General features: G+C 34.6%; 1 protein-coding gene across 4 annotated transcripts; it reads right to left on the bottom strand.

Moving 5' to 3' along the window:
* Positions 1-848: 848 nt before the first annotated feature.
* On the bottom strand, positions 849-25866 carry LOC108913105 (death-inducer obliterator 1-like). 4 transcript variants are annotated; one of them, XM_018718584.1, is made up of 19 exons: positions 25611-25866; positions 25067-25208; positions 24897-25010; positions 23122-24851; positions 19781-19914; positions 19465-19723; positions 17188-17400; positions 16991-17128; positions 15390-16073; positions 11536-11680; positions 11230-11470; positions 8839-9113; positions 8612-8734; positions 8406-8555; positions 6271-6579; positions 5951-6199; positions 5746-5886; positions 1695-1909; positions 849-1640 (listed from the first exon to the last, which is right to left on the bottom strand). In XM_018718584.1, the coding sequence occupies exons 2-19, from the start codon at positions 25188-25190 to the stop codon at positions 1251-1253; spliced, it is 5634 nt and encodes a 1877-aa protein (XP_018574100.1). In that variant the 5' UTR covers positions 25191-25208; positions 25611-25866; the 3' UTR covers positions 849-1250. The 4 variants fall into 4 exon arrangements, with proteins under 4 accessions (XP_018574100.1, XP_018574106.1, XP_018574114.1 ...); XM_018718590.1 differs by having other exon boundaries at positions 8612-8731; XM_018718598.1 differs by having other exon boundaries at positions 23122-24836.
* Between the last annotated feature and the right edge of the window lie 967 nt (positions 25867-26833).

Raw genomic sequence — 26833 nt, 5'->3', positions numbered from 1 at the left:
CTCAAATTCACTCCGTGTCGACGCTTGACGTCAACGGCTTCGGCGAAAAGTTCGGCTTAATTTTGGCCGAAGGCAATTCTTAGCCGAATTGATCGGTCGTCTCTAATATCATTCAACTAGTTGTTAACGTGTACCAAAATTGAAATTTCTAAATTTAACCGTTCTCACGAAAAAATATATAAGCAAATTTTTTCAAACATTTTAAGATTCCAATTTCTCAGTTGGGACTCAAATCGAAAAAATGTATTGGAAGTACCCCCTCCCCTAAAATTACTTTTTAAACACCTTAAAATATTTGCACATCATTATAAAACACCCTGTATATTTGATATTCCAATTTCCAAGTAGTTTCGAAAACCTCTTCAAATGAATAAAACCTTGAATTAGAGCTGCTTTTGTGTGTATCACTTGCAGTTTGCAGCACACCACGAACGTTTTCATGCATTTTATAATTAGAGTTCGGGACTCGGTCGGATGATCATGGCCGTCGTGTCGGCCTTTCGTTACAACACACCGTATGAAATCGGTAATTACGGCAGTTATTGGCCTTAAATTTGCTTCGTGTTACCATTTTAATATTCTAATAATGCCGAACACGCCAAGGCGTAAAAAACGACTTTTCGCTGATAAAGTACCTAAATTTATTTATATTTATTTGTACCTACTTGTTTATTCATTTGTTTACGACAAACACGCCTACGATAACCCTAAACTCTATAACATTCTCACGATTTTAAGAACATGTTTGCAGTTATTTTTTCCATTTTGAAAAAATTAAAGAGGAGCTTTGTCGGGAACAAAAGAAAACAGGAAATAGATGTAAATAATTTTATTCAAATCATTTTTATAAAGATTTGCGATGGGCATATACAACAAAAAGCAAATAAAATAAACCAGTATTTTGCTATAGTTCTTGGGATAAATCAATTACTATGAATAAAACAACTATAAGTGTGTGAAATTAGAAAAAAATGTTTTTATCTAAAATATGTACAGTTACCTAAAATACGATTAAGTACTAAATAACCCTAATATTAAAACTTTGTACAAAATTTTTAAATATACATTTAACATTTACAAACAGTATAAGAGCCAAAACTTTAATTCAATTCGTCTTTGGTAATACTTTAGAAAAGTACTTGTACTTAAAAAACTTTTTAGAAACATCCAACATCATATCGAAGAATTTTCAATATTAAACTTACACCATTCATAAATATTTTGATATTACCCCACGTGGCGACGTCCCATTAAAGAATCTCGTCCTCGAGACCGGGAACGGGCGGCAGAACCACCTCGTTCTTCGCCCGTTTCGGAGGAGTCGGCGGCAGAGGTTCCTTCCCCGACTTCCGTTTAGACTTGAAGTCTTCCTCGCCCAACATTTCCGCGGCTTTCCTGATTAGATCCTCCTCCGACAGCGATCCTAGAACGCTACTTTTTTCCTCGAGTATGGGCGAATTTACGGAAAGGGGCTTAATCTTCGGTTTACTAGGCAGATTTAACGGTATCGTGTCGCTGGGCATATCGATCCTCTGCGAGGGGTTGCTCAACGGCCTCGTGAACGTCTTTGGGATCATCAGGGGGATCGTCAAATCGTTCTGGCCTGCGTCTTGTGGGGGAGGGGTCGGCGTTTCGGATGTCTGCAATAAAGTTTTACGTAACGAAATTCCGCGATTAACTCCAAAAATACCCACCTCTCCTATAGTTTTAATGCTATCTAAAATTTGCTGCAGATTACTGGGGAGAGCTATATTCGCCAATGCGGATGTCCCGATCTCCGAAGACGCTGATACGATGTTCTGCGTCATGCTGGTTATCTCCGATTTCTGCATCTCGATCTTCTTGTTCAACTCCTCCATCTGTCTCTGGATTTCCAGGGTGGTAGACGGCAGCGGTGAGGAAGAAAGACCTGATATAAAAATAATTTTTTTTATGTAAGGGGCGTCGCAACAGTCGGTGTATATGAAGCTCTCGTAAATTCTTAGGACGAAAACAAATTGATTCAACTAAGGAAAGAGTTACTATCCAAAGTTTCTTCGTTGAGTTACTAGAGGGCGCCAAAGTCAGCAAAACATTAAAGTCCCCAGATTGATCAAGTACCGCAATAAGTGTTTCTGTTTGCCCCAAAATGGCAGTTTGACGTGACTATTTGGAATATCGAGATATAGAAATTCTGTATGGCTTCTCAGTTTTAAAACAGATCCTGGGGTTTGTCAAATCCTAAGATTTTGGGATTTTGGAATTCTGGGATATTAAACCAACCAACCAATGGAGCGAAAAAAGAGGTTGTTTTTACACTTAAATATTAGAGCAAATTTCATGTATTTCCTTTTGAAAAATACTTAGTAAATGAAAACCCAAGTGATTTCCCCAGCAAAGTCATGAACAATTTTTTGAAACAATAAAAACTGCAAAAAATGATATTTTTTTGTTTTTTTTAAATATCTCGATAAATAATGATGGAATCCTCTTACTCTCAATAGGACTTTTGTAGAGAATAAAAAAACCTATAAAATGGTTTTTTGTGCGACCCATCGGTTCATTTTTTATAGAGAAAATCTGGAAAAACCTCTAAAATAGACCTTTCTTCAAAAATTCATAACTCCGTCAAATTTGAAGCTGAAAAAATAGTTTTAAGGAAAATGACAGATAATAATATGTAGTTTAATCGTGCGCAAGATGGTTTCTGTCCGATGCATAGTTTTTGCACAATTGCATTATAAACAAATTAGGGTCTTTTTTTGCACAGCGTGGCAATTTATCAAAAACGGTCCGATTTAAATTCTGAAAACGGCATCTGAAAGTAGACGTCAAAATCTCTAATTTGTATATCTCGGAATTTTTCCGAATATAAATCAGACCATTTTTGGTAAATTGCTACGGTGTGCAAAAAAGACCTAATTTGTTTATAATGCAATTGTGCAAAAACTATGCATTGAACAGAAACCATCTTGGACACGATTAAACTACATATTATAATCTGTTATTTTCCGCAAAATAGTTTTTCCAGTTTCAAATTTGACGGAGTTCTGAATTTTTGAAAAAAGGTCTATTTTAGAGGTATTTCCGGATTTTGTCCGTAAAAAATGAACCGCTCGGGTCGCAGAAAAAACTATGTTATAGGTTTTTTTATTCTCTACAAAAGTCCTATTGGGAGTAAGACGATTTCATAATTATTTTTCGAGATATTATAAAAAAACAAAAAATGTCATTTTTTTGTAGTTTTGTTTGTTTTTGTTTAAAAAAAAAATTGTTCACGACTTTGCTGGGGAAATCACTTTTCATTTACTAAGTATTTTTCGAAAGGTAATACATGAAAGAGTGACCACAAAATCCGCCTGTTTTTGACACTTTGACAGAGGCGACAGGACAAATCCTAAAAATATTCAAAAAATATCCAAAAACTCGCCATGAAAAATGAAAATGAGCATCACTTCCAGTTTTTCGAAAATTTTCGAAAATCAGCCTTAATTTAGGGGTTAAAAACACAAAAAAGGGAACAAATTAAGAATCATCAACAGTTGTAAAACCCCAAATATTTCTATGTTGTTAAAATAATATTATAAACGTGATCTAATTTCATATTTGATACGGTCTTGTCCGGATTGAAAATCAACCCTTAATATCCCTAAAGGGGTATATACTTGTGTATAAATTATTCTAATGAATGTATTTCGAAACATTATTTTTTTCATGCATTATAATTATTTTATGTACTTTAAGGCCGATGGTTGAACTTAGGGGTGGTTTTACTCTCATTTAGGGGTATTTTCCTTCGGATCTAGTGATTCTGGGTTATTAACAGTTCAATTATCACGTATAAAAGAAAAAGAAAAAAAATTGTAACTTTTAATACTTAATTTTTTGCATTTTTAGGCATTTAGGGGATGATTTCACCCTTTTAGGGATATTATGGGTTGATTTTCAATACGGACAAGACCGTATCAAATACGAAATTAGATATTTTCACGTTCATAATATTATTTTGATAACAACTTAGAAATATTTGGGGTTTTATATTGATGATTCTTAATTTGTTTGCTTTTTTGTCTTTTCAAGCCCTAAGGGTAATTTTCGAAAAACTGAAAGTGATGCTCATTTTCATTTTTCATTACGAGTATTTGGATATTTTTAGAATATTTTTAGAATTTTCCCTGTCGCCTCTGTCAAAGTCTCAAAAACAGGCGAAAAAATGGCTTTTTTTGTGGTCACTCTGCTGTAATATTTAAGTGTGCCAAAAAATCTCTATTGGTTGGTCCATATAGAAATACCGAGTGTGGCTTCTTAGGGTTTTAAAATTATGAGATCACGGGATTTTTGGAATACCACGATATAGAAATACTGTGTGGTTTCTCACAGTTTTGAAATTGTTAGAATCTGGCTTTGTGCAATCCTAAGATTCCAGGATTTCGGAATACTGTAATTCTGGATATAGAAATCCCAAGTTTGACCTTCTAGATCCCGAGATGTAGAAATCTCAAAACCGGCTTTCTGGAATTTTAAAATCTTAACATCTCGGGATTGTAAATTCTTAAGATAAACAACTGAGATATAGAAACCCTCATATATCTAGGATTTTGGAATCCCGAGATACAGAAATTCTAAGATACCAGGATTTTTGACTACTCAAATATACAAATCCTAACGTGGCTTCCTATGGTTTTGAAGATTTTGAAATCCTGAGATTCTGGGATATAGAAATTACAAGTTTAGCTTTCTAAGGAATTTAAAATCCCAAAATATAAAAATCTCAAAACTAGCTTTATGGAATTTTAAAATCTCGACATATCGGGATTGTAACTTCTTAAGATAGACCACTGGGATATAGATATCCTAAGATATTCAGGATTTTGTAATCCCGAGATACAGAAATTGTAAGATACCAGGATTTTGGACTACTCAAATATACAAATCCTAATGTGGCTTCCTATAGTTTCGAAATCGTGTGATTCTGGTTATGCGAAATCCTAAGATCCCAAGATTTTGGAATCCTGAAATCCTGGGATATAGAAATTACAAGTTTAGCTTTCTAAGGAATTTGAAATCCCGAAATCCCGAGACTGGCTTTCTGGGATTTTAAAATTTTGACATCCCTGAATGTTAAAATCTCACGATAAAATATTGGGATATAGAAACCCTAAGATCTCACGATTTTGGAATACCGGGATATAGAAATCCTAAGATGCAGGATTTTGGAATCCAGAAATATAGAAATGATACTGGGATCATGAAATTCTAAGAATTCCAGGATTTTGGAATTCTGAGATCTTGGGATATAGAAATTCCGAGGTTGGCTTCCTGGGATTTTGAAATTACAAGATCATGAGATTGTGAAATTCTAAGATCTTGGGATTTTGGAATCCTGAGACCTGGGCCATAGAAAACCCAAGTCTGGCTTCTCGAGGTTTTAGAATCCCAGGATATAGAAATCCCGTATGTGGATTCCTGGGATTTGAGTTGTTAGATCCTGGCATTGTGAAATCCTAAGATCCCGAGATTTTGGTATCTCAAGATCCTGAAATCAAAAGAACTTTCGACAGAGGCAAACTTAGTTAAAGCGTCTTATTTTGATCCCAAGAAACTGGTGCAGTTTCATGTATAAGGAATATTGGGACACCGTGTATAGTTAAAAAGAAACATGCATTAGTATATTTTGCAACAAGAGTGAAACTAATTGTTTTTTTTTTAACGGGAACAAATTAATTTTGTTCCTAGACCAAAAATTAACGATATACATATACTAACCTGGAATTGCGGGATATATTACGGAGGGCGTAACAGGATCTGGAATCGCCATCGGAGCAGGGGTAAGAGGTGGTGGAACAGGCATTAATACGGGAGCGGGAGCGTCGGGATCCGAATCCTCCGGGCTGTAGGGCTCGTTTTCTGCAACAGGAAAATTATATGCGTAAAAAAAAAACACAAGTCGAGTACACGTCCACGTTCTTACCATCTTCATCGGCGGTTGGAGGAAGTGGGGGCGGCAGAGGCAGCTTCAGCCGTGCGTCCTTCAGTGGGGGTGGAGTGTAGGATCGCGGAGGCACTACTGGCGGTGGGGGTATGACGGGTAGAGGCGGGGTTTCCACTCTGCTTCTCTTGGGTAACGCCGACGTGGGAACTATGGGTTCGATGTGGGGCCTTTTCCGCTTATCTCTCACGATTATGCCCAGGAGTAGAGCTGGCCTCGACTCCTCAAAACCTAAAAAAAAAAAGTTGGATTAATACAGAACAGGTAATAGTAATGTACCGTTCACGGAACTATTCACTCACCCGGACCGTTGAGAGGCAACAGGGCCTGCGGGATTGGCTTTTGCGGCGCCAAAGGCAGTATATAAAAGTCCTTGACAGCCTTGTTGGTGCTCTTCACCACACCAAGCCTGGTCCTGCTGCTCAGATAGCTGTACAGTGCCAAATACGGCATCTTCTCTTCTATATTTGTGGCGTTTAGTCTTAATAATGAAATTATTTTACTATTTGAACACTTCATCTTTCCGATGTAGTCCCACACTGTGTCGGGAGATATCCGACCGACGATGTCAAGGTTTTCGGGCAGCTCCTTACCCAATCCAGAACAGTCCCCTGAAAAACGAACAAAAATTAGTAATTTTAAAATGCCATTTATAAGAATTTGAAAAAAAAAATATTACGATTGACTATTTAGTATAATATCTTTAAAGTAAATTTGGGTGTCCTCCCTCCCCCCATAACCTCTTAGGATCGAGTCCTATCAAATAAAGTTTGAGATGAATAATAGAGTGCTAAATTTTATAATATGGCGTCAAAAATTTTTAATATTTTTTTCTCTGTTGAAGACCAGAGAGCTAGGCAGTATGTATCAGATTCGGTTGCTACGCAGTAAATCGGCATTGAAAAATTTGAAAAACAGGTCTGGTCGCCCAATTGAAGAAAACACGCGTGAGCAAACGCCGCACACATACAGCTGCACTGGGCGACCGGAAATAAATTTCAGTTGTTGACAAATTGCCTAGCAGTGCAGTGCAGCAATGCGAAATTTGGTGTGATTCGGATAATATTGAATTAGTAGAACCGGTTGTTAATGAAACAGATTTAGAATTTAAAAATAAAGATTTACATGTTCAACATCAGCGTCTCATTTTAAGTATTTACAATAATGAAACTATAAATAGAATTCACAAAAGTTTTAGTGTCCACAATTTTTCGTCTTATTAAACAAGGTGTTATAGATCACTGTGTAAAAAGGAAGAGAAAACAATAAAAATATCGATAACATGACGAGAGACGTAATTCGGCGGACAATTTATAATTTATATAAAGAAAATTGAGGACATAAATAATTTAAATATGTTGTTGGCTAAATGAACATACAAGGTGGCACAAAAGTATGGAAACCCCTGAATAACTCGTCAGGAGTGCATTTTCTTGAAAAATGATAAATACAAGAGTTTTAGGATTTTTCCCTGGCTATTCAATGGCGCCCTTGTATTCGACCTTGACCTTGACCTTCAAGGTCAAAATTGATTTTTCAAATGGGAATCCCTATTTTTTTATTGCAGATTTGGAAAGAACAGGAAATTTTACGTTCAAGTATCACCTTGACCACGACCTTCAAGGTCACTCCAAGGTCAAAGTTGGTTTTTCAACAGGAACCCCTACCTTTTTTAGGGATTTGGTCGCTGATTAAGAATCGGAAATCGGTTTTTGAAAATTCGCAATCCAAGATGGCAGTTTTAAGATGGCGGACAATATTCTTAAAAAATCTACCAATTTTTGCCAAATTTGTTATACGGGGGTTTTTGTGGTCACTGATTAAGAATCGGAAATTGGTTTTTAAAAATTCGCAATCCAAGATGGCGAACAATATTTTAAAAAATCAACCAATTTTCCCCAAATTTGGTATACGGGGGTTTTTGTGATCGCTGATTAAGAATCGGAAATCGGTTTTTGAAAATTCGTAATCCAAGATGTCGGACAATTTGAACGTAAGGTTTCATGAACTTTCCAAATCTGCAATAAAAGTAGCGGTTCCTGTTGAGAAAACAACTTTGACCTTGGAGTGACCTTGAAGGTCGTGGTCAACGATATGGTCAAGGTCATACTTGAACGTAAAATTTCCTGCTCTTTTCAAATCCGCAATAAAAAATAGACCATATTAAAATTTTTTATTTTTATCCTATCAATCGTTGGTTTAAAAAATAGGGTGTTCCATTTAACATTTTCAAGTCGACTATTGTTTGACCTTTGATCTTTTCAATGTTAAAGTCAACGTCAAACCCAAGGTCACCAACATATTGATTCCCTCATATCCTACAACTTTCATCTGAAATTGCTTTTGAGGGACAATCCTGCAAAATTATCTTCATTTTGAGGAGTTTTTGGGATACCCCTGTATATTTTTTAAAATATATTTCAAAATATTCACTAACCTGACACCTCGTGAGCAGTTATCGAAATTTGAGCCACGTCGATCATGTTAATGGTGCCCCTCCATATTTCCGTCGGAGCGTTTCTAGGGGGAGGCGACGTGCTACGTTCTTCTACCTGACTGACCTCTTTATCGTTCTCGGGTACTACCACTGAAACAAAAGTAAAAATACAACACGAAGCGATTTAATGGGTGATCCTAACTTACGGCTGTTCTTTGTTTCGTTGGACATCTGACTGCTAGAAAATTCATCGCTCTCTTGGCTCCTGGGTGGCGTCGGTATCGTTACCGTAGAAGAGGGCTCGTGATCACTGTCGCTCTCGGGAGCTGCTGTAAATTCGGCATTTTTAATTATCGATGAAAAAAAATAAATTGTTATTAAAAAATTTCATATCAAAATCGAATATATTGTAAGGATTTCGAAAAAGACATACCTGGAACGATGTCTTCCTGCGGGACATGTTTCCAAAGACGATCCTCCAGCGGCGGCACGATTTTGTTATCGACCAGCTGCTCGAGGATCTCTTTGGACTTCTTGTCCAATTTTTCAGTGGTGGACATGATGTCCTTTTTATGCCTTGAGCTCTTGTGCGACGATTTCCTGTGCCTGTCCCTATCCCTGTCCCTAGACCGCGATCTTTTCTTGTGGTCGCTGTGCCTTGAACTGCGATCTCTACTCCTCGACCTCTTCCTACTCCTATCCCTGTCTCTACAGAAACAAATGATAGAAACGTTTTTTAAGTTGGAGATCTTTCTTTTAAAAATATGTAATATTTATTAGAAATTTCAAAAAAAAAAATAACAAAAATGCCATTAGAAGCCATTAGCTCAGTATACGACGGTTTTTAGGTCCTAATTCTTGACACAAGCACCGATTGACGTGAATTTCTAACAGTAAGTAGAAAATTGCTCAAGAAACAAAAGTTACATAGTGCCAATGTGTGCTTTCACCCATTTTAATCTCAAAAATCAATAGAGGGATCAATTCTAAGCAAAAAATGTTCTATAACGTTTTTTCCAAAAATTATTATTTTCCGAGTTATTTGCGATTGAAAATGTTGATTTTTCATCTAAAAAGTGCATGTTTTTCAACCATTTTTGATAAATAACTCGAAAACCTTGCGTTTTATCGAAAAACTCATATAGAGCAAAATGAAAGCTTTTGAAATAACAAATCAATTAATTTTTTGTTGATTACCGTAGATGTAATAATAACCGAGTTATCACTCTCTAAAGGTGATTGTTTATTTTTCGGAAAGTAAAATCGAACCTTTTACCGTAAAATAATGGCGAAAGAACTAATTTTTCGAAGAAAATTAGTATATCCTTTTTTAAAGTGCTTGGAAAGACCTTTAAAATGTTTGCTGAAAAAATTCCGTAGCTCAAAAACTCACGGAATTATGATGAAAATAAAATTGACATCTCATTTTTTCGGAGATAAAATCAACAATAAAATCTATGGCTGACCATAAAAATAGAAACTAAGCGTAATCCATGTACAGTTGACTTTATTTAGGTACTAATAATAGGCTCTGCAAGTTTGACCGGTTTAGAATGCCTAAATTTAAAAAGAAGTTTGAAAAAATGAAACTAAACAAGATACGTGAAAAATGCAAGAGTTCAAAAAAAATTAAGTTTTTTTTTGATAATATTTTTGCTCTCTTTCAATTTTTCTGTAGAGCAAAAATTAACAGAGATATTACATTTTTTAGTTCACATTTACGCGTAAGGACCACCTTCGATGAGCCCTTAAAACCTAAAAATCTCGAAAACGAAGAGTTCAAGACTCTTCAATTATAAAGGTTGATTTGTAGCTCTTGCAATTCCCTGCAAATTGCTTTTTGGAGCGATGAAAAATATTAAAAATTAAAAAAGTTATGGTGAAAAACCAACCTGCACCCGAAGAATGTTTAAAAATTATATTTTGCAATTGCAAAAAAGGATGCGGTGCGACTTGCAGTTGCCGCAAAGTTGGACTCTATTGTAATGCGACATGAGGAACATGTTCTGGGAAGAGTTGCCAAAATTGTCCTCCAATCACGGACCAAACATAGGAAGTCGACAGTGATGATAGTTCTTTAGATGATATGTAAATTTTTGATAATAAAGTATAATTGTATAATACACAAATAATTTTTATTTTCCCTTTCACTAATTACATAATTTAAGTTTCGAGTTTTAAGTAATCTCCTTGAATTTAGTAATGTATCGTTGGGTGTTTTAAAGCAGGTAACAATTCTTCAATTCCTCATTAAGGGTTGTTTTTAAGGGTTGAACCGTTACAATGAATCATCAGTAATATTATAATAGGCGAGCAGTTCACCTCTATAAAAAGGCATGAACCGACTAAATTTTTAAAACAAAAACCTACAGCATGAAACTTTTTTATTTTATAGTGTATTTTTCTGATAATTTACATATTTTTTTTATATTTGTCGGCGTGGTCAGTCAATTGCTATAAACAAAAAAATTACTCGTCGTATGGCTTTGAAAACAGTTTTTCTTTGTAAAATGGACCAAAATAAACACTTTCTGTTCTTTTTGACAAAAATTATAAAAATGCTTGGTTTCCGAGATATTTACAATTAAATGTGAAAAAAGTGACGAAATCGACAAACTTTCAGGTTCGTGATCACTCTCGAAAACTCTCGAATTTTTTTCTGCAAGGAGCGTACAAAGATTACGAATTTTTATTGATGCTTAATCAGTGACCTCGAAAACTGATGATGAGATATTTTTAATCCGAACCTGTCTCCTGAAAAAATGTGTCCCCGAAAGGAATAAAAACACACTGTGTAAAATAGGTAAACTAAACTATTTCATACCTTTCTTTGTCCTTACTAGAAGACCTGTGACTGCGGTGCTCCTTATCCTTACTGGATTTCCTGTCTCTGTCCCTATCCCTGTCTTTGTCCTTGTGGCTGTGTTTCGAACTCTTCTTGTCGCGTTCCTTCGAGTTATCCCTCTTGGCCTCGCCGGTGTCCAAGGTGGAACCCTCAGTTAGGCTTTTTATCACTTCCGCGTTATCCGTTTTATCTGTACGATCGTCCTCGACCACTTGTTCGCCTATAAAAATAGACAACAAGATGATTAAAACCCAATATATCCGCTACTGCACTCGTAACACCTACCCTTATGCGTCTTTAAAACGTACTGCCTGTTGCAATTGAGCAACTCCAGTTCTGATTTTTTGATCATGTCCAGTTGGTGTTTGGCCTCGCGCTCCCTCCACATCGCCAGCTCCTGACTTGCGAGGTCGTCGGGAGATAGTCTGACCTACGAACCAGATCGATATTGGTAACATTTTTTAAATGTGCACGTAACGGGATGTTAAATAAGTTCTCACTGTTTTTTGTGAAAAGTAATGCCTTATTTAAAAAAAAATTAGTAAAAAATATGTCACTAAAAGTATTGCCACTACTTTTTCCTGTACGTCTGGAAACGTTTTAATTCCACGTCGAAAAAACGACGTCCTTTGAGGCTATCCAAGAGTCGACCCATTTTTTGGTATCCTCATACGAATGGAAGGGCTGCTCAGCCAGACCATGTGCCATTGATCAGAACAAGTGATAATAGGAAGGGGCAATGTCTAGTGAAAATAGAAGGTGGGGTAGGAAAGGTTACCAGTTCTATTTCATGACAGACCCGGAGACACGACCCGTTTGTATAATCGATGTCTTAAAAAAAAGGTTATGCAAAAAATCGATGTCTAAAAAAAGGCGCAATCAGGAAATATATCTACTTCGTGGCGGACCCAGAGATGGATGCCGGCAGGCAAAAAAAAAAGGACGGAATCAGGAAATGTGGGAAATGTGGAAAATGTTTTCGAAGAAATCACGATTTTTCTCCAACAAAGAAAACCCGGAGAAATGACATATTAACCTGGAGCCCGAAGATGTACCATCAAAACCAGAGGACTCCAGGTCAAACCCAGTGATCTGGCAACCCTAGGTAGGAGTTCCCATTTAAGCGTTTCCAAGTACCAGTTTTGTAACATGTGGCGGAACGTTATCATGCTACAAAATCACTCTGTTGTGTCTCTCCTCATAGCAGCCATTTGCCTTCAATGCTTGGTTCAAACACATCAATTGTAATCGATAGCGAACTTCCGTGATGGTTTCATTTGCTTTGAACAGCTCATAATAAACTACATCCAGCTGATCCTACCAAACGCAGAGCGGAAGCCATGGACATTCGGTTTCACCGATGATGACTTTCCATGCTTAGGATTATCGTAGCATAATCATTTTTCATTACCAGTCACGATATGATGTAAAAGACTTTTCATTTTCTGCGTTGAAGCAGCAGTTCAAACTTAAAATGTCAACTCCTAATATTTCTGCAAGTTCATCTAGCGTCTGACATGAGTTTTCAACAAGTAATGCATCCAATCCTTCATCTTCAAACCTTTTCAGCCAGTGCATTTCTTATATTCAACATCAAAATAATTATTTTTCAAGCGTCTAAACCAAACCTTGCATGTTGTTTTCGGCAAAGCACGGTCGCCGTAATTCTCAATGAGAATTCTGGATGTTTCAGCAGTAGATTTCTCTCGAATAAAGTAGTTTAGTAAAATTCCCCGCAAATGCTTTTTTTTCGGCACGAAATTCGACGTGTTTAACACTATGAAAAAAAAAGTAGTGTATACTTTGGCGAAATAACATACACTGAATTTCAAGCTCGTTTATAGTACTTCTTTATAGGTGCGCCACCATCTTAAAGTACACACCTGTAGAAGAAGAAGTAGTTCTGGTAACGCCATCTGTTGGAAAACAGCGAGCACTTATTCAACGTCTCTACATGTCAAAATTAATGAACCAGTAAAAGTGGGAACTAATTTTGAAGTTGTTTTCTTCGTAAAGAACTTATTTGCTTTTCACAATTTTTTTCTTTTTTAATTGTAGGTTTATCGTTTAATATCGATGGTAAGGTTGAAATTTTTATTGAATTTTCTGCATAACTCGTCCATATTCCGCTTTATTTTTTTCGTTCTCTATACCCAGTATCAACAACCTTCAATATTGACCTAGTTTAGGTGAACTAGACAACATAAATACACCTGATGTGATATGACAACAGATCGCTAGGCTGGCAAGAAACAAATGGCCAACGTTAATTTGACAAAACGTGAATGACTCGATATTACACCGTTTTATTTTATTACATTTATTTAAGTTTCCAGTTTATCAGTTTACGAGGAGGTGTTTTCTGCATGAAGTATTAGTTTTTACTGGAATCAAAACAGTTTAATTCCATAGTAAAGCGCTATTTACCTTACTATTTTGTGAAGAATAAGTGCATAACTTTATAGTTAATTATTTCAGTAAAAAGGAACTTGAATATTCACTCATGTGTTTGTGTGTCTTCATTGTTAAAGAGTGACCCAAAAAACCCCAATTTTTCGCCCGTTTCGTCAACCCCAAGAATTCAATTCAAAAGTGGTCCAAGTGATAGTTTAATGGAGGCGAAATTTCAAGTTGAACATATATTCAATTTTTAGGATATGGCAAGTTAAACTCGTTATTTAATTCATCCACGCCAAGGCGAATCCGACATTTTCGGTGACCTTTTGCGTTATCTTAAAATTCTCAACAAATGCAAGCACCCTTTCATTATATTTTACCAAAAATATAGTACAAGAAGGTTATAAGATTTTCGTGAAAAAATAGCTTGCATTTTTGCTAAATATCTTTGATTTAACGATGTTTTTATACTGAAAACATAGCAAATATTGATGAATTTATGTATCCACTTAAAAGATATAGCAAACACTTAAAGCAGTCACTCGGTTTGGTGAGCAATCAGTTTTTTGGCGAATTCGGGTGCGGCTAAGCCGACGAAAGAGACTTCTCTTAAGAAAATAGTTGCGTACTATTTTACATGATGTTTTCTTAAGTTTGGTATCTAGGTTATGCGCAGTATGAAGGAGTTCATATACCGAATCCAGATATTTGTGACTATCTATTTTTATACGAAAAGAAGTAGATTCGCATACTTAAATATACTTGCTATAAAGATTCGCTTCAAAAATGAATTTATTTGAGAATTTAAAAAAATAATAAAAAAAACGCTAAAAAATATAAAATTAAAAAAAAATAAAAAACCAAGAAAAAAATAAAAAAATTATAAAAATAACAAAAGAAGAAAAACCTAATCTTACATCGAAATTATCCTAGTTCAAAGTCCTTCGGATATAAGGTTTAGAGTATTTATCGAGATTTTGTAAGTCTTCAGTATAAAAATACCGATTAATTGAATATTTTCAGCAAAAATCCTGATTTTTTTTGTAAAATCGACAGTACCTCATTAAAACAAAGTGTTTAGTAAAATCTAATGGTAGATTCATAATGAAAGAAAGATTTTACATAGGAAATGGTACACTACCGATGATGACTTTCCATGTTTAGGATTATCGTAGCATAATCATTTTTCATTACCAGTCACGATATGATGTAAAAGACTTTTCCTTTTCTGCGTTGAAGCAGCAGTTCAAACTTAAAAAGTTGACTGATTTTTTTTGTAAAATCGACAGTACCTCATTAAAACAAAGTGTTTAGTAAAATCTAATGGTAGATTCATAATGAACGAAAGATTTTACATAGGAAATGGTACACTTTGCATATTTGAGAATCTTGAACACAATGAACAAGTGTGCTGAGAATGTTGGATTCATCTTGGCGTGAACAAGCCAACTAACAGGTTCGACAAGCTATTATTTAGACTACTTTTGAATTGAACTCATGAGGTCGACGAAACGGGGGAACTTTTGGGTCATTCTTTTTGAAATTTGAAAAAAACTTGTATATAAATTAAAAAAAATTTCAATAGACTTTAGTGTCACCACTTAGAAATAAACATACATTAAAAAAAAGTTAGAGTAACTGTTTAGTTAAAAAAAAAATAAATTTGAAAACGAAACCAACTTTTAGCGGTGCATTCGACATAAAATAAGATTTTATTTTCATTTACAAAATATAACACTTACCAGTTCGTACGGGTTGATCGACTTCTCGCAGATCCTCCTCCACAATGTCTGGTTCTTCGCGTCCTTAATGTTAAATATAAGACTCCTGTACTTATTCCGATACTTCTGCCCCGTGTCGCCGAAGCACTTGAACAGCTGCGATTCGATTTCCGTCGAAATATTCTTCACCTCGTCTTCAGTCAATTTGAGATCTTCGCTGCTCTTCAACCGGTTCATCAACTGCTCGAACACGGTCTTCTGAACGTTCTCCCTTATATTCTCCTGAGGTTTGGGCTGCGGGGTGGCGGGTTGCTCCGGTGGAGGTTTGGGTTTGGGGGTCTTCACTGGCATCTTTTCTTTGGATACGGGCGCCTTGACGGGTTTCGGTGGGGTGGACTGGGGAGTCTTAAGAGTAAGCGTTGTCTGAACGATTTTTGGCTTGGGCGGAGGCGCCGTTACTGGCGGTTTCGAGATCGGTTGCGGCTGTATTAGCTTAGTCTTCGGTTCTTTCGTGTTTATTTGCTTGCTGATGATTTTGATTCCCGTGACGGTCGCTTTTAAGGGGGGCTTTAGCTGTTGCTGTGGTGGTTTCGGGGAGTGTTTCAGTATGCCGAGGCTGACGCCCTTTTTCTGCACGGCTAGTGAGACCCCTTCGTTGTCCGTGTTCTTCACTAATTTGAGTCTGGACTGGGTGAAATTACCGGCCTGAGAAAATCACAAGTTATGCAGCCAGACAAAAAAAATTGAGAGCAAACATTTTGTTTAAATAAGATGATAGTAATTGTGCAACTCACATCATTCAAAATATTTGCAAAGTTAATGTTGTTTGTAACTATGACTATTGTATATTTAGTTTAATTTATGAGAATATGCTAATTTGCATAAATGCTTGACCTTCAGGGAAAAAATAGTGTTAAAATCACATAAATTATTAACAATTTGTATGGAAAGCGTAATTTTAGCTAATGTTTTGTTTTTAAGTTATTATGAATGAATTTTTTTAAAAGAAAAATAATATTCGCAATACTTTTTAATCTATAAAAAAAACTTGATTAAAAAATGTAAAAAAACTGCCTTAAAATAAACAAATTAATATGAATTAAATGTTTTTAATTTAAAAAAAAAATTATTACAAAAGGGTCGGTAAAATTTTTATTTGTTTTAAGTACTTATTTTGAATTAAACATTTTTTGTGTATATTCTTATATTCATATGTTTATGAATATAAGAATAGACTAAAATAAATGTTTAATTCAAAATAAGTATTTAAAACAAATAAAAATTTTACCGACCCTTTTGTAATAAACATTTTTTTTTAAAAAGGTACAATGCTTGCAAGTAATGTGAAAATATACAAATTAATATAAATTAAAAACATTGAAAATAAGAATACACTAAAAGAAATATTTAATACAAAATAAGAATTTTTTCACATCAAATAAATGTTACTGACTTATTATGTACAGAATTAAAAAAAAAGAAATAAAGCTTTGAACATGTTTTATAAAACTAAAATATGCAAATTAATATAAATTTAAAGACGCACGAAAATAAGACTACACCAAAACAAACATTTAACTCGAAAAAAGCGTTGTTTCACAACAAATAAAAATATTACTGACCTTTGCAGTGACAACTTTACCGCCAGACCTGACCACCTCATAGCCGGGGTGCTCCTTTAACCAATTCTCCAGATTCGCCGCACTCGGCGCTTTATTTCCCGTCAGCATGCTCCCAGTTGCGCGTTCGAAAACGACAACCTAGAAGTCATCGAAAAATTTGAGATATCACCTGAATTCATGCTAAAGCAATACCCTACCCTTTCGATTCCTTGAGCGTGAGCGAGAATGCAAGCTTCGCTACAGTAGATCGAATTCTTTCTGGCCAGTTTCTGACAAACCACACAGGGAACTGTAGTGACACTTTCTACTTTCCTCGACGAACTGCCGGCGCTGTCTGTCGAAGCTCTGGAATTACGCGAGGCCTTCCTAATCCTGCGAGCGGCGGCTTGCGGCCTTTTCAACATCGGATCCTGCGACGAGGTCGTTAGTGCAATGTTTTTATACCACACAACAATTAAAACAAAATTTTAAAATTAATATACCCAATGCACTCATTAATAAATTTCAATTTTGGCTTGAATTAACAATATTTTGGGGTGTACAATGCAATGTGTATGTTGGAATAACAAAAAGCTGTTTATCAAAACAATGTTGTCAAACTCAACAAGCCAGTGACACTATAATGTCACTATAATTCTCTGTGTTAATATAATTTTGACAACTTGACAACAGTGATAAGTCGGCCTCTTCTCTGATTGGTGGCTAAAGAGCGGGAAATTGAAATATGATAGAAAATTTAATATTGCCATAATTTAAATTCAAGAAATATTAGGGGAGAAATAGAGTATGCCACTTCGATGAGTAAATAGGAGCATGGGAACAGGGCCTGCGAAGTTAGCATTGTGGACTAAGGCCTGCGTTTCGTTTGATGCATGTTTAATATCTTTTAAGCGTTCATACTTGTCACTACACCCAAAACAATTTAAAAATGTCGAGCTTTATCTTCGAAATTAATAAAAGTGTTAAACCTTTTCCTGGTTTACGCTGTGATAGGGCAGTAATAAAATGGCGTGTTTGCGAAACGATTTTGTTAGTACTGGAGTATAGTTTTCCCGAAGTCAATTGAAGAACCAATAACTTCAAGGTATGTACCAGGCTCGGTCGCTACACAGCTACTCGGCATTGAAATATTTGAAAAACTTGTTTCCATATTTATTTAGCCATACCGATAAACAGGTCTGATCGAACTAAACGTGGAGATGATAGAAATGTACATGCTCAGCTGAAGAATGCGAGCGTGAGTAAAAGAAAACGATTACAGTTGTATTGGGCTACTGGGCAATAAATCACAGCAGACGACAAGTGGTTCATAAGTTGCCCAGCAGTGCAGTGCAGCAATGCGGAATTTGGTGTGAATCAGGTAATTTTAATTTATTATAGGCACCTTCTATCAATCATTCATATTATAATTGCAAAAGGGAGAAATAAGAGGGATGTTATGTTTACTAATATTATCACAACATGGCATTTTGGAGAACTTTTGAAATGGAACAAAACAAAATTTACCACTAATATAATAAAATTGTTTGAGGACATAAATAATTAAAATATGTTGTTGGCCAAATAAACATATAATAGAAATTTTATACACATTATATACAAATTAATTTAATTAATTTTGTACCTTTAGCAGAAAATTTTTTTTAGGGATGCCTATGAAACTCATTAAATTTTATTACCAGACGTTTTTTTGCATATTCAACTGACTTTGGAAGAACTTTACCTATTAATGTAAAAGACATATTCAAAGACAAACGCATAAAAGAAATCAACTCTTACAGCTGCCGTACTGGGCATTTTTATTATTTTACAACCGAATTTTGAGTTGTTTGAGGAAATATGTACTACTCTGATGATGTCGATAATAATGAACAACTATTATTATTTTGACAGAAGTATGCACCTAAGTAGTCATTATTCAGAAATTATTGAATAGTCAAATGCATCATGCAATATAAGAAACTAAGATGATTATTATGCAGTCAGATTTAAATGGGCTCATTGTACACAAAACTAGAAACAGAAGAAATCATAACATGAAATATTTCAATACTCATCTTAACACCCGATAAAGCAGATATGTTACATTTTTCACTGCTGAACGTACTTATTTGCGGAAGACCACTTTAATCATACATATGTATGCTAACAATCACTTTTTATTTGTAACAAAAGGCGATGGAGGTAAGTTTAATTTGAATATATTTAATAATTTTCAAATTTCTCAACGACACCACTGATTTCGCACGAAAATGTCGAACTCTATAAATACACCAAATTTTTTATAATAAATTTCAATTTTTAATAATATTTCAGTACATGTAGTTTGTTATCTTTATTTGATTATTTCACTTTTCCTTGGAAATTTAAATAAATAAATTATATTTAATACTCTTCCAACGACATGTAATTAATTTATTAGTAATTAAGTGATGTTAAGACTAAACAAAAAGGTCAATTATAGGAAAATTTACCTTGCAAAACAGGCAAATCCACTCCTTCCCTTCAGCCTCCATCTGCTGCCCCATCGCCTTGGTGATATTGACGCACTTGCCGTGGTACCACTCCTCGCAAGTGTCACAGCAGATCATGAACCTGTTGTTGTGGGGCTGGTTACAGATGCACCACAATTTGTTCGGGTCATCTTCCGACTCATCTTCTTCCTCTTCGTCATTGGAGCTGTCCAGCTCATTACCCGAGACGTGGTCGTCGTCTAAGGGTTTATGAACAGGCCTAGAAATTTATATGAATTAGAATAAATGTGTTTTAGGTGTTGGTGTAAGCCCTTACTTGAAAGTTTGCTTGACTTCCTCTTTCTTTTTGTTCCTACTTCTAGTAGTTGGCCTTTCTATCGGAGGTATCACCACTATCCTACCGTCGGGTCTTACGATTTGTGTGCCTTTCTGTATTACATCGTTGGGCTCCTGAAATATGAACCATATGATTTTGTACAAATTAACTTTTGCCGAATATTTAGAAAGTGTTGAAATTTTGGTTTGTGTCTGACATTTCAAAACATACTTGTTGAAAAACTTGTAGCTTACAACAATTTATTTTATTTCCTACTTAATCCTTGAAATTCCATGGAAAACAATATTCAAAATTGTCTGTTAAATTTGTTATTTCCGTGCGTTTATCAAATATATAAACTATTTATTTTTTTGCTATAATTTACTGTTGGATGTTTAATCTTGCCGAATATATGCCGGAATAGTACGAAATAATGTATTTTAATTGATAGTAATGTTTTTTTTTCCAACAAAAGGAGTAAGCTCCTTAATTTTGACCAAAAAAATTCCCTAATTTAAGGAAATTTAACAAATGTATCGGTGGCATATTTATCTAAATAAAATAGTACGCCACTGCTTTACGGTAACAATCATGATATTTTTTGATTCGTCTTTCAATTTTCTACAAATTACTACTCTCTAATGTTTTTACTTAAATGACATGACAAACACTAATCATTCTGTTATTTGTAAATTCAAAATTGATAAATCTGAGTTTCCCATTTTAACTTATTTTGAAAATAAGAATAAGAGAAGTCCAATTTCTCACAAACCTATTTTTTTAAATTGAGGTGAAAAATTTGAACTCGAAACCGGCAGTCTATCGTTTTAAAAAAAAATAAAAAGATTGTGAGAAATTGGACCTTTCTTCTTATTTCTAAAATAAGTTATTCTGTTATTTATTCGAATAAAGAAATTAATAACATAGTCATCATTTTATTTCAGTAAATGCTCAAAAATACCTCTATTTCCACGAATGCAAGCGCAATATCTTTTTAGTAACTGGAGCATCTAAATTTTAGGAAAAGCCCTCAGATTTTGGACAATGTTTACATAAATACATTGCCCAATTTCAAATTATTTCACTTACTAGTTTTTAAATTATTTAAAAAAAATTGGAAACATTTTTTTAAGTTCGACATCTTGTATCTTTTAAACGAAGCATCCTAGAAAAAACTTTATACGAAAGACTCCTCTTAAAATTCACCAAGGAATACGAGGTATCATCTTTGATCACCGTTTGTGAATCACCCTGTATATAACAAAGCATAAATAGGGGACATTTTTATTATCGACTCTAGAAAAATCATTTTCTTTTAATAATATTTGCTTATCTGAGTACTAAATAAGGACAATCTAGATATAGAAGAATGTATTTGGTTTGGGAGAAAATGATGTTATTTTAATCAGATAAAATTTAAAAAATACATTTTAAGACATGTGTTTTTGTTTTTTGATAAATTGTAATAAACTTAACTAAGGAATACAAAATATAAAACCAGCAAATATTATTTTATTTAACATATTATCAGGAATTTTATTATGGGAGTCAATATTTACTCCATGAATAACATTAATTAAGGTGGAATCTAATTAATATATATTCAAGGATATCAAATTAAAAATAAAAACGCTACCATTAAAAAAAATTGGAATCTGATATTTTTCATTTTTGTTTTTTAATATTGACCTTATTTCGATACAGAAATTTAAATTTAGTCAACATAAATGAAAGCTATTAAAATTTGGCCATAAGATAATTTTGGTTGATTAAACTGTTGTACTTTCTTTTAAATTAAAAAATTGGCCAGTATATTTAGGTTGTGCTTTAGATAAGCAAATATTATTAGAAACATTTTTGAGAATCATATAAAAACAATTTCCTTCTAGATGTTAACTGTTAAGTAGTCATTTTCCTTATATACATGGTGAAGCAAATTTTATATTTACAAAAGTATTAACTACTTAAAAATTTAGTTCGAGGTTTATCTGATATGGAATTGACAAACGAATATTCATAAAAAAAATAATATAAGCTTATTAATATGAAGAAAATCTTGAAAAAAATTTTTTTGACCAGTTTGGATACCTAATAGACGAGATATTAATAAAATAATTTTTCACAATTTAGTATGAAATGTTATGAGAATGCAGATTTTTTTGGTCTTTCCACTTAGAATGCGCAACAATTGACAAACAGTTTCCACAGCAACTTGTGTAAATAGGAAACTGATATCTAAGGAACCCTATGACAGCTCATAGAAATCGATTAGGTACTTATAACATACATAATTTATAATAATTTTCCTTCAAACTGCTAACTTAACATCCATATGCGTGATAGCCACAATGCTGCGGTTCTCTACATAGCGCATTATTTGAAATTCGCATGTGTGACATATGATGTATATTTTAGGCTTAGGCAACCAAACAAACAGAATGATCGAACAAGAACAAGCAAACGCCGAGCAAATTCCCGAAATTTCACGTCTTAATGTTTATAAATAAACAAGTTATGAATTTAAAAAAAAAACGGTTCCTTGGGTTAAAATTGTTCTTGGACCATTTTTTTTTTAAATTCGTGAAAAATTACCAGGATTACGAATATCAAAGTGGCTTTAAAAAATATATTCATTCTTCGTAAAGTTATTAACGAAAAACCTTATAAACAAATTACACTATTTGTTTATACGCCGTTTTGAGGAGGTTAGGCTAGAAATTACAATTTCCAATTGCATATCTTGAAAATATAAGTCAAGACGAAACAAATAAGCCCTCATAAGGCCCTTTATTATAACGCTAACAACCGCGTTTTTGCAATTGATAAAATGCTATTTCTAATAAACAAATGCAAAAACTCGTAAACAAATAAATAATTTTTTACCAAATTTTCAGGGTTTCTTAAGCGTAACAAAATACAACTTTTACTGCACTTTAGAGACGATTTATGCTCTTTTCTTCTATTTATAACAAATTCAAATTTCGCTGGTTTTATGCAATTATTTAAACAAATTGTTAATGGATTAATTTAGCAGGTCTCAAATGAAGCGATTTTTGAAAACCTATAAGTACCAACAGCAAGCAAGAACACCTGTTGGAGAGTGCTTTTTAATACAGCTAAAAAACTCCATTTTTGGTAATTTTTACATTATAATCATTGTTTAAACAATGATCTTGTTTTAAACCGATACTTTTTGTGAATTATTATTTCTTTTTGCCTAAACTAATGATTAAACCAAGTTTCAATCTGAAACGAATTTTTGTACAAATTTTTTTTCATTTACTGGGGTAATATTTTTGTGTATGCTCGAAAACGGAACAGAAAGTCAACAATTAACTTACCTGAATGGGGGCCATCTGATTAGACACCACAGCTTGATCAACAGTCATGGGATCCAAAACTCCATCGTTGATGCCCTTGTCGATGGCATTTTGCAATTCTGGATTTGAAACTAAGGACTGAGCGACTTGATACAAGATGTCCTCTGATATCTCATCATTATTCAGATTATCCAACAAAGACGGGTCTATATCTAACCCAGTCGTATCTAGATTCAAATTACCGGTATCCATGTTCTGCGGGTCGGAGTTATTCAAGTCCAGAGGCAGCGCACTGGTGGTAAAAGACTTTGTGTCTTCGTTCATGATTATCGACCGAATGTCTTCGGCGCTAGGTATTACCTCACCAACTTCTGTATTTTCCATTTCGTTGGTCTTGCTATGTTGTCTCTCAGTTCTTTTTGACTGATTTAATTTATCCGACTTGGTATAATCCAATTTGGACTTCTCATCGATGCTTGTACGTTTCGATTTGGATTCTCCGGAGCTTATTCTTCTTTCTTTAGTTTTGCCTTCGGTGTGGTGATGATTTGAATGCTTTTCTTTTTCGGACGACTTACCGTCTACGCTGTTTCTATTGTGTTTGTTGGGAGATTGAGGGTTTTCGGTGCTTGATTTTGATCGGGACTCGCTTGTTATTTTGCCTGGTTTAGTGGGAATTGTTGCTTCGGGTGTGTTGGGGGTTGTAGGTTCCTTTCCACCTACCCTACGGATTATATCGGGAGTCGAAAATAAGGCGAAATCATCTGGAATAGGTTTTGGAATCTTCTTTTCCTTCTTAGGAGGCTTTTTCTCAGGCGGTTTCGCTTCCGTATGCTCAGGTTTTTGTTCCGGGGGCTTCTCTGCAGGTTTTTCTGGAGGTTTTTCTATATGTTTCTCCACGACCTTTTCCACCTTCGTTTCAACCTTTAAAGGTTCTTGTTTAACATCTTTTGTCTCTTTAATTTCCTTATTTTTACTCTTAGGTATAATTTTAAATATCCTTGGAGAAGTTTTACTTTCAGATTTAGTCCGCTTACTTATCCTTTTCAGTGTCTGTTTTGCTTTTAATTCTTCTTCTATGTCGAAATCCGAATCATTCTCATCGTCGTCAACTTCAAAATCAAAATCCTCCTCCTCAAACTCTTCCTCACTTTCTTCTTCTACAACTTCCTTAACGATTTTAGTTTTGGGTTTAGTAGGTTTGGCCCTTTCAGGCCTAAAGATTGGTTTAGAATCTGTTTTTATAATCTTTGCTTTCGATTTAGTTGTAACGGGTGTTGTTACACTCTGACTGTCTCCAACGGTAGAAGTTGGAAGTACGTGAATAGGACTTGGCGAAGCATTGACGACAGTAGGAGCTTCATTATGAATGGTTTTATGTGAGACACTCTGAAGTGGTGGAGGATGTGCAGCTGGTTGTGGAAATGCAACTGTTGTTTTAGTAGTAGAAGTTTGACAACCAGCTGGAGTTATAGTTATAGACTGTATGATTTTAACTTTTGATGGGGCCTTGTGCGGAGTTGTAAGAATTAGCGGGGGAGGTTCCGAACTTATAGTTGGTATTGAATGGTCTGGGTCAGGTCCGTCTAATATACTAAGTGTTTTTACCAATTCATCGTCTTCTTGTGGAGAACTGGATCTCCTGGGTGATGTCAATGGTGTATAGTCGTGATCTAGTTTGAAGTTATATAGATTTCGTGCTACTTCGTCCATTTCAAGTTCAGGTTTGATAATTTCTGAAACAGATATACCTAGATACAGCAGTGATAAAAAAAACTATAACTAAAAATTCATACCTTCCTTAACAGCGTCTGGCATGTATGTTACATTATCAACAGTAATATCAATACCCTGTTTCTCCGATTTATTGATTTTCATAATCTGTATATTTGTGGGACCATTTCTTTGCTCTATAACAAACATTTTAAATTACTGATTGTTAAAAGTGACATTTGTGATATCTTACTCAAGAATGTTTCAACTGTATCTTGATCTGGAGTTACAGTACCATCTTCACCAACAAGCAGCAATAAACTGTCATTCAAATCATCATCTTTAATATCAGTTACCTTAACGACACTATGGGCCATTTTTTGTTTTTTTTTAATCTAAAACAATGCATGTTTGTGAATGTTTGATTTAAAATTGTAAGAAATCTGTCATATCTTTCTAAAATCTAATTTGTTACATTGGATAATTATTTCCTGTAATTTACAAGTTAATGCAGTGCAGGATAAGAAAAATTGAGGTTTAAGAGGTCTTCTCCTTTAAGTTTAAAACAAATAATACAAACAACAAATTTAAGAATAACTCATTTATTGAAACAGATATAATACGATATGACAGATTTCATTATTATATTGATAATGTTAACATGCAAAACAGAAAACCAAGCAGTCTTTATGTTTTTATTTCTTTTATAAGCATAAATATCTAAAAACTAAGTGTAAAATTAACATAATATGGGGGTGAATGATCAATAACAATGACTATAAATAACAATTATGTACCTAAATATAATAATAAAATAATAAAAAAACACGTTCGCCCAATTATTACGGCGAGCCTACAATCAATTACTACACTTGTTTGTTTATTGATCGTCCAGTGGTCACTAATGTCCTACAACCACTTCACTTCCAATATCACATATTCGCTAACCACTTGCAGTCTTCAATTACATTAGAAACATCACAGAATTGAGGGTTTTATCTACTTATAAAACAATTTATTAAATAATGCGTACGCGTCCATTTTGTTAAATGTGCGACACGCTGACAATTGTCAAATTTATGCAGAAGTAAGTTACTTTATCGACAAATTTTTAATTTTATAGCTTCGGTTATCGGCGGAGCAGAATCGAATTAATGAAGCCGACAAATGCTAGATGGGCAATTTTAAGTCTTAGATCAGTGGTTCTTAACAAATGTCGTTTTATGTTAGCTGTGATCACTGATCAGCTATTAACTGATTGTGAACTGAAATCATAGTCCAAAGAGGATTCTTCACGGATTTCTTACCGTGGGATTCTTAGAGTTATTTTGGCAGTGTTTATAAAACAATCGGTCTTCTTGATTTGGGATCGAGGGGGATTATCCCTCTTTATCCTGCATCATTTCTTGTAGGCCTGGACAGCCTTTGTAGGTGGGCCCCATCTGTCGTCTACCCCGACCGCAAATGCGGCCGGTGTAGGTGCTTTGTGGGACCTCCATTTGTCCTGGCTGGGCCCCGCCGGCTAGGGCCCTTTCTTCTGGCGTTTTTCTTGTTTCGCCGGCTCGTCTGTGTAAACCCCGAGGGTTTGTCGGTCATGTTGGATACGTAGTCAACGACTTGTCTGAGGAGGGGATTGTCATGTCTAGCAGTTCGTTCATGGAATATATATAATTTTTAGGAGTTCTGAAGTATTTCAGAGTGCATTTTGATGCGTCCATTATGAACTAATTTCATAATTCTCAATTTCGGCACAAAATAAAGTATTATATAAAAGCATTTCGCAACTGCGAAAATGTTAAAAACCACTGCTTTAGGTTTTATGATTTTAACAAAGACAAAACAGCTAGGCGTAACGAGGTATATAACCAATGTTATTAAGTCTAGGCCTGTTTCTGCGGCTAATGAGAGATATTTGACCAATTCATGAAAGTATTTACTATTTACTATTTAAGTGGCCGAATATTTGATAGTTTGAAAACTGTTACAGAAACAAACCAAATATCTCTATGATTTTAGTACA

This window comes from Anoplophora glabripennis, unplaced genomic scaffold, assembly GCF_000390285.2.
Source record: "Anoplophora glabripennis isolate ALB-LARVAE unplaced genomic scaffold, Agla_2.0 scaffold30, whole genome shotgun sequence".
Classification (NCBI taxonomy): domain Eukaryota; kingdom Metazoa; phylum Arthropoda; class Insecta; order Coleoptera; family Cerambycidae; genus Anoplophora; species Anoplophora glabripennis.
This window is presented reverse-complemented; position numbering and strand designations above follow the sequence as displayed.

Bases quoted from the DNA above. Each gene is read 5' to 3' on its own strand.
- LOC108913105 (XM_018718584.1), bottom strand. From the start codon at position 25,190: ATGGCCCATAGTGTCGTTAAGGTAACTGATATTAAAGATGATGATTTG. The intron at 17,401-19,464 runs GTAAATTTTCCT...ACCTCGTCGCAG, and splicing joins GGATTTGCCTGTTTTGCAAG to GATCCGATGTTGAAAAGGCC. The intron at 5,887-5,950 runs GTAAGAACGTGG...TTCCTGTTGCAG, and splicing joins TCCAACCGCCGATGAAGATG to AAAACGAGCCCTACAGCCCG.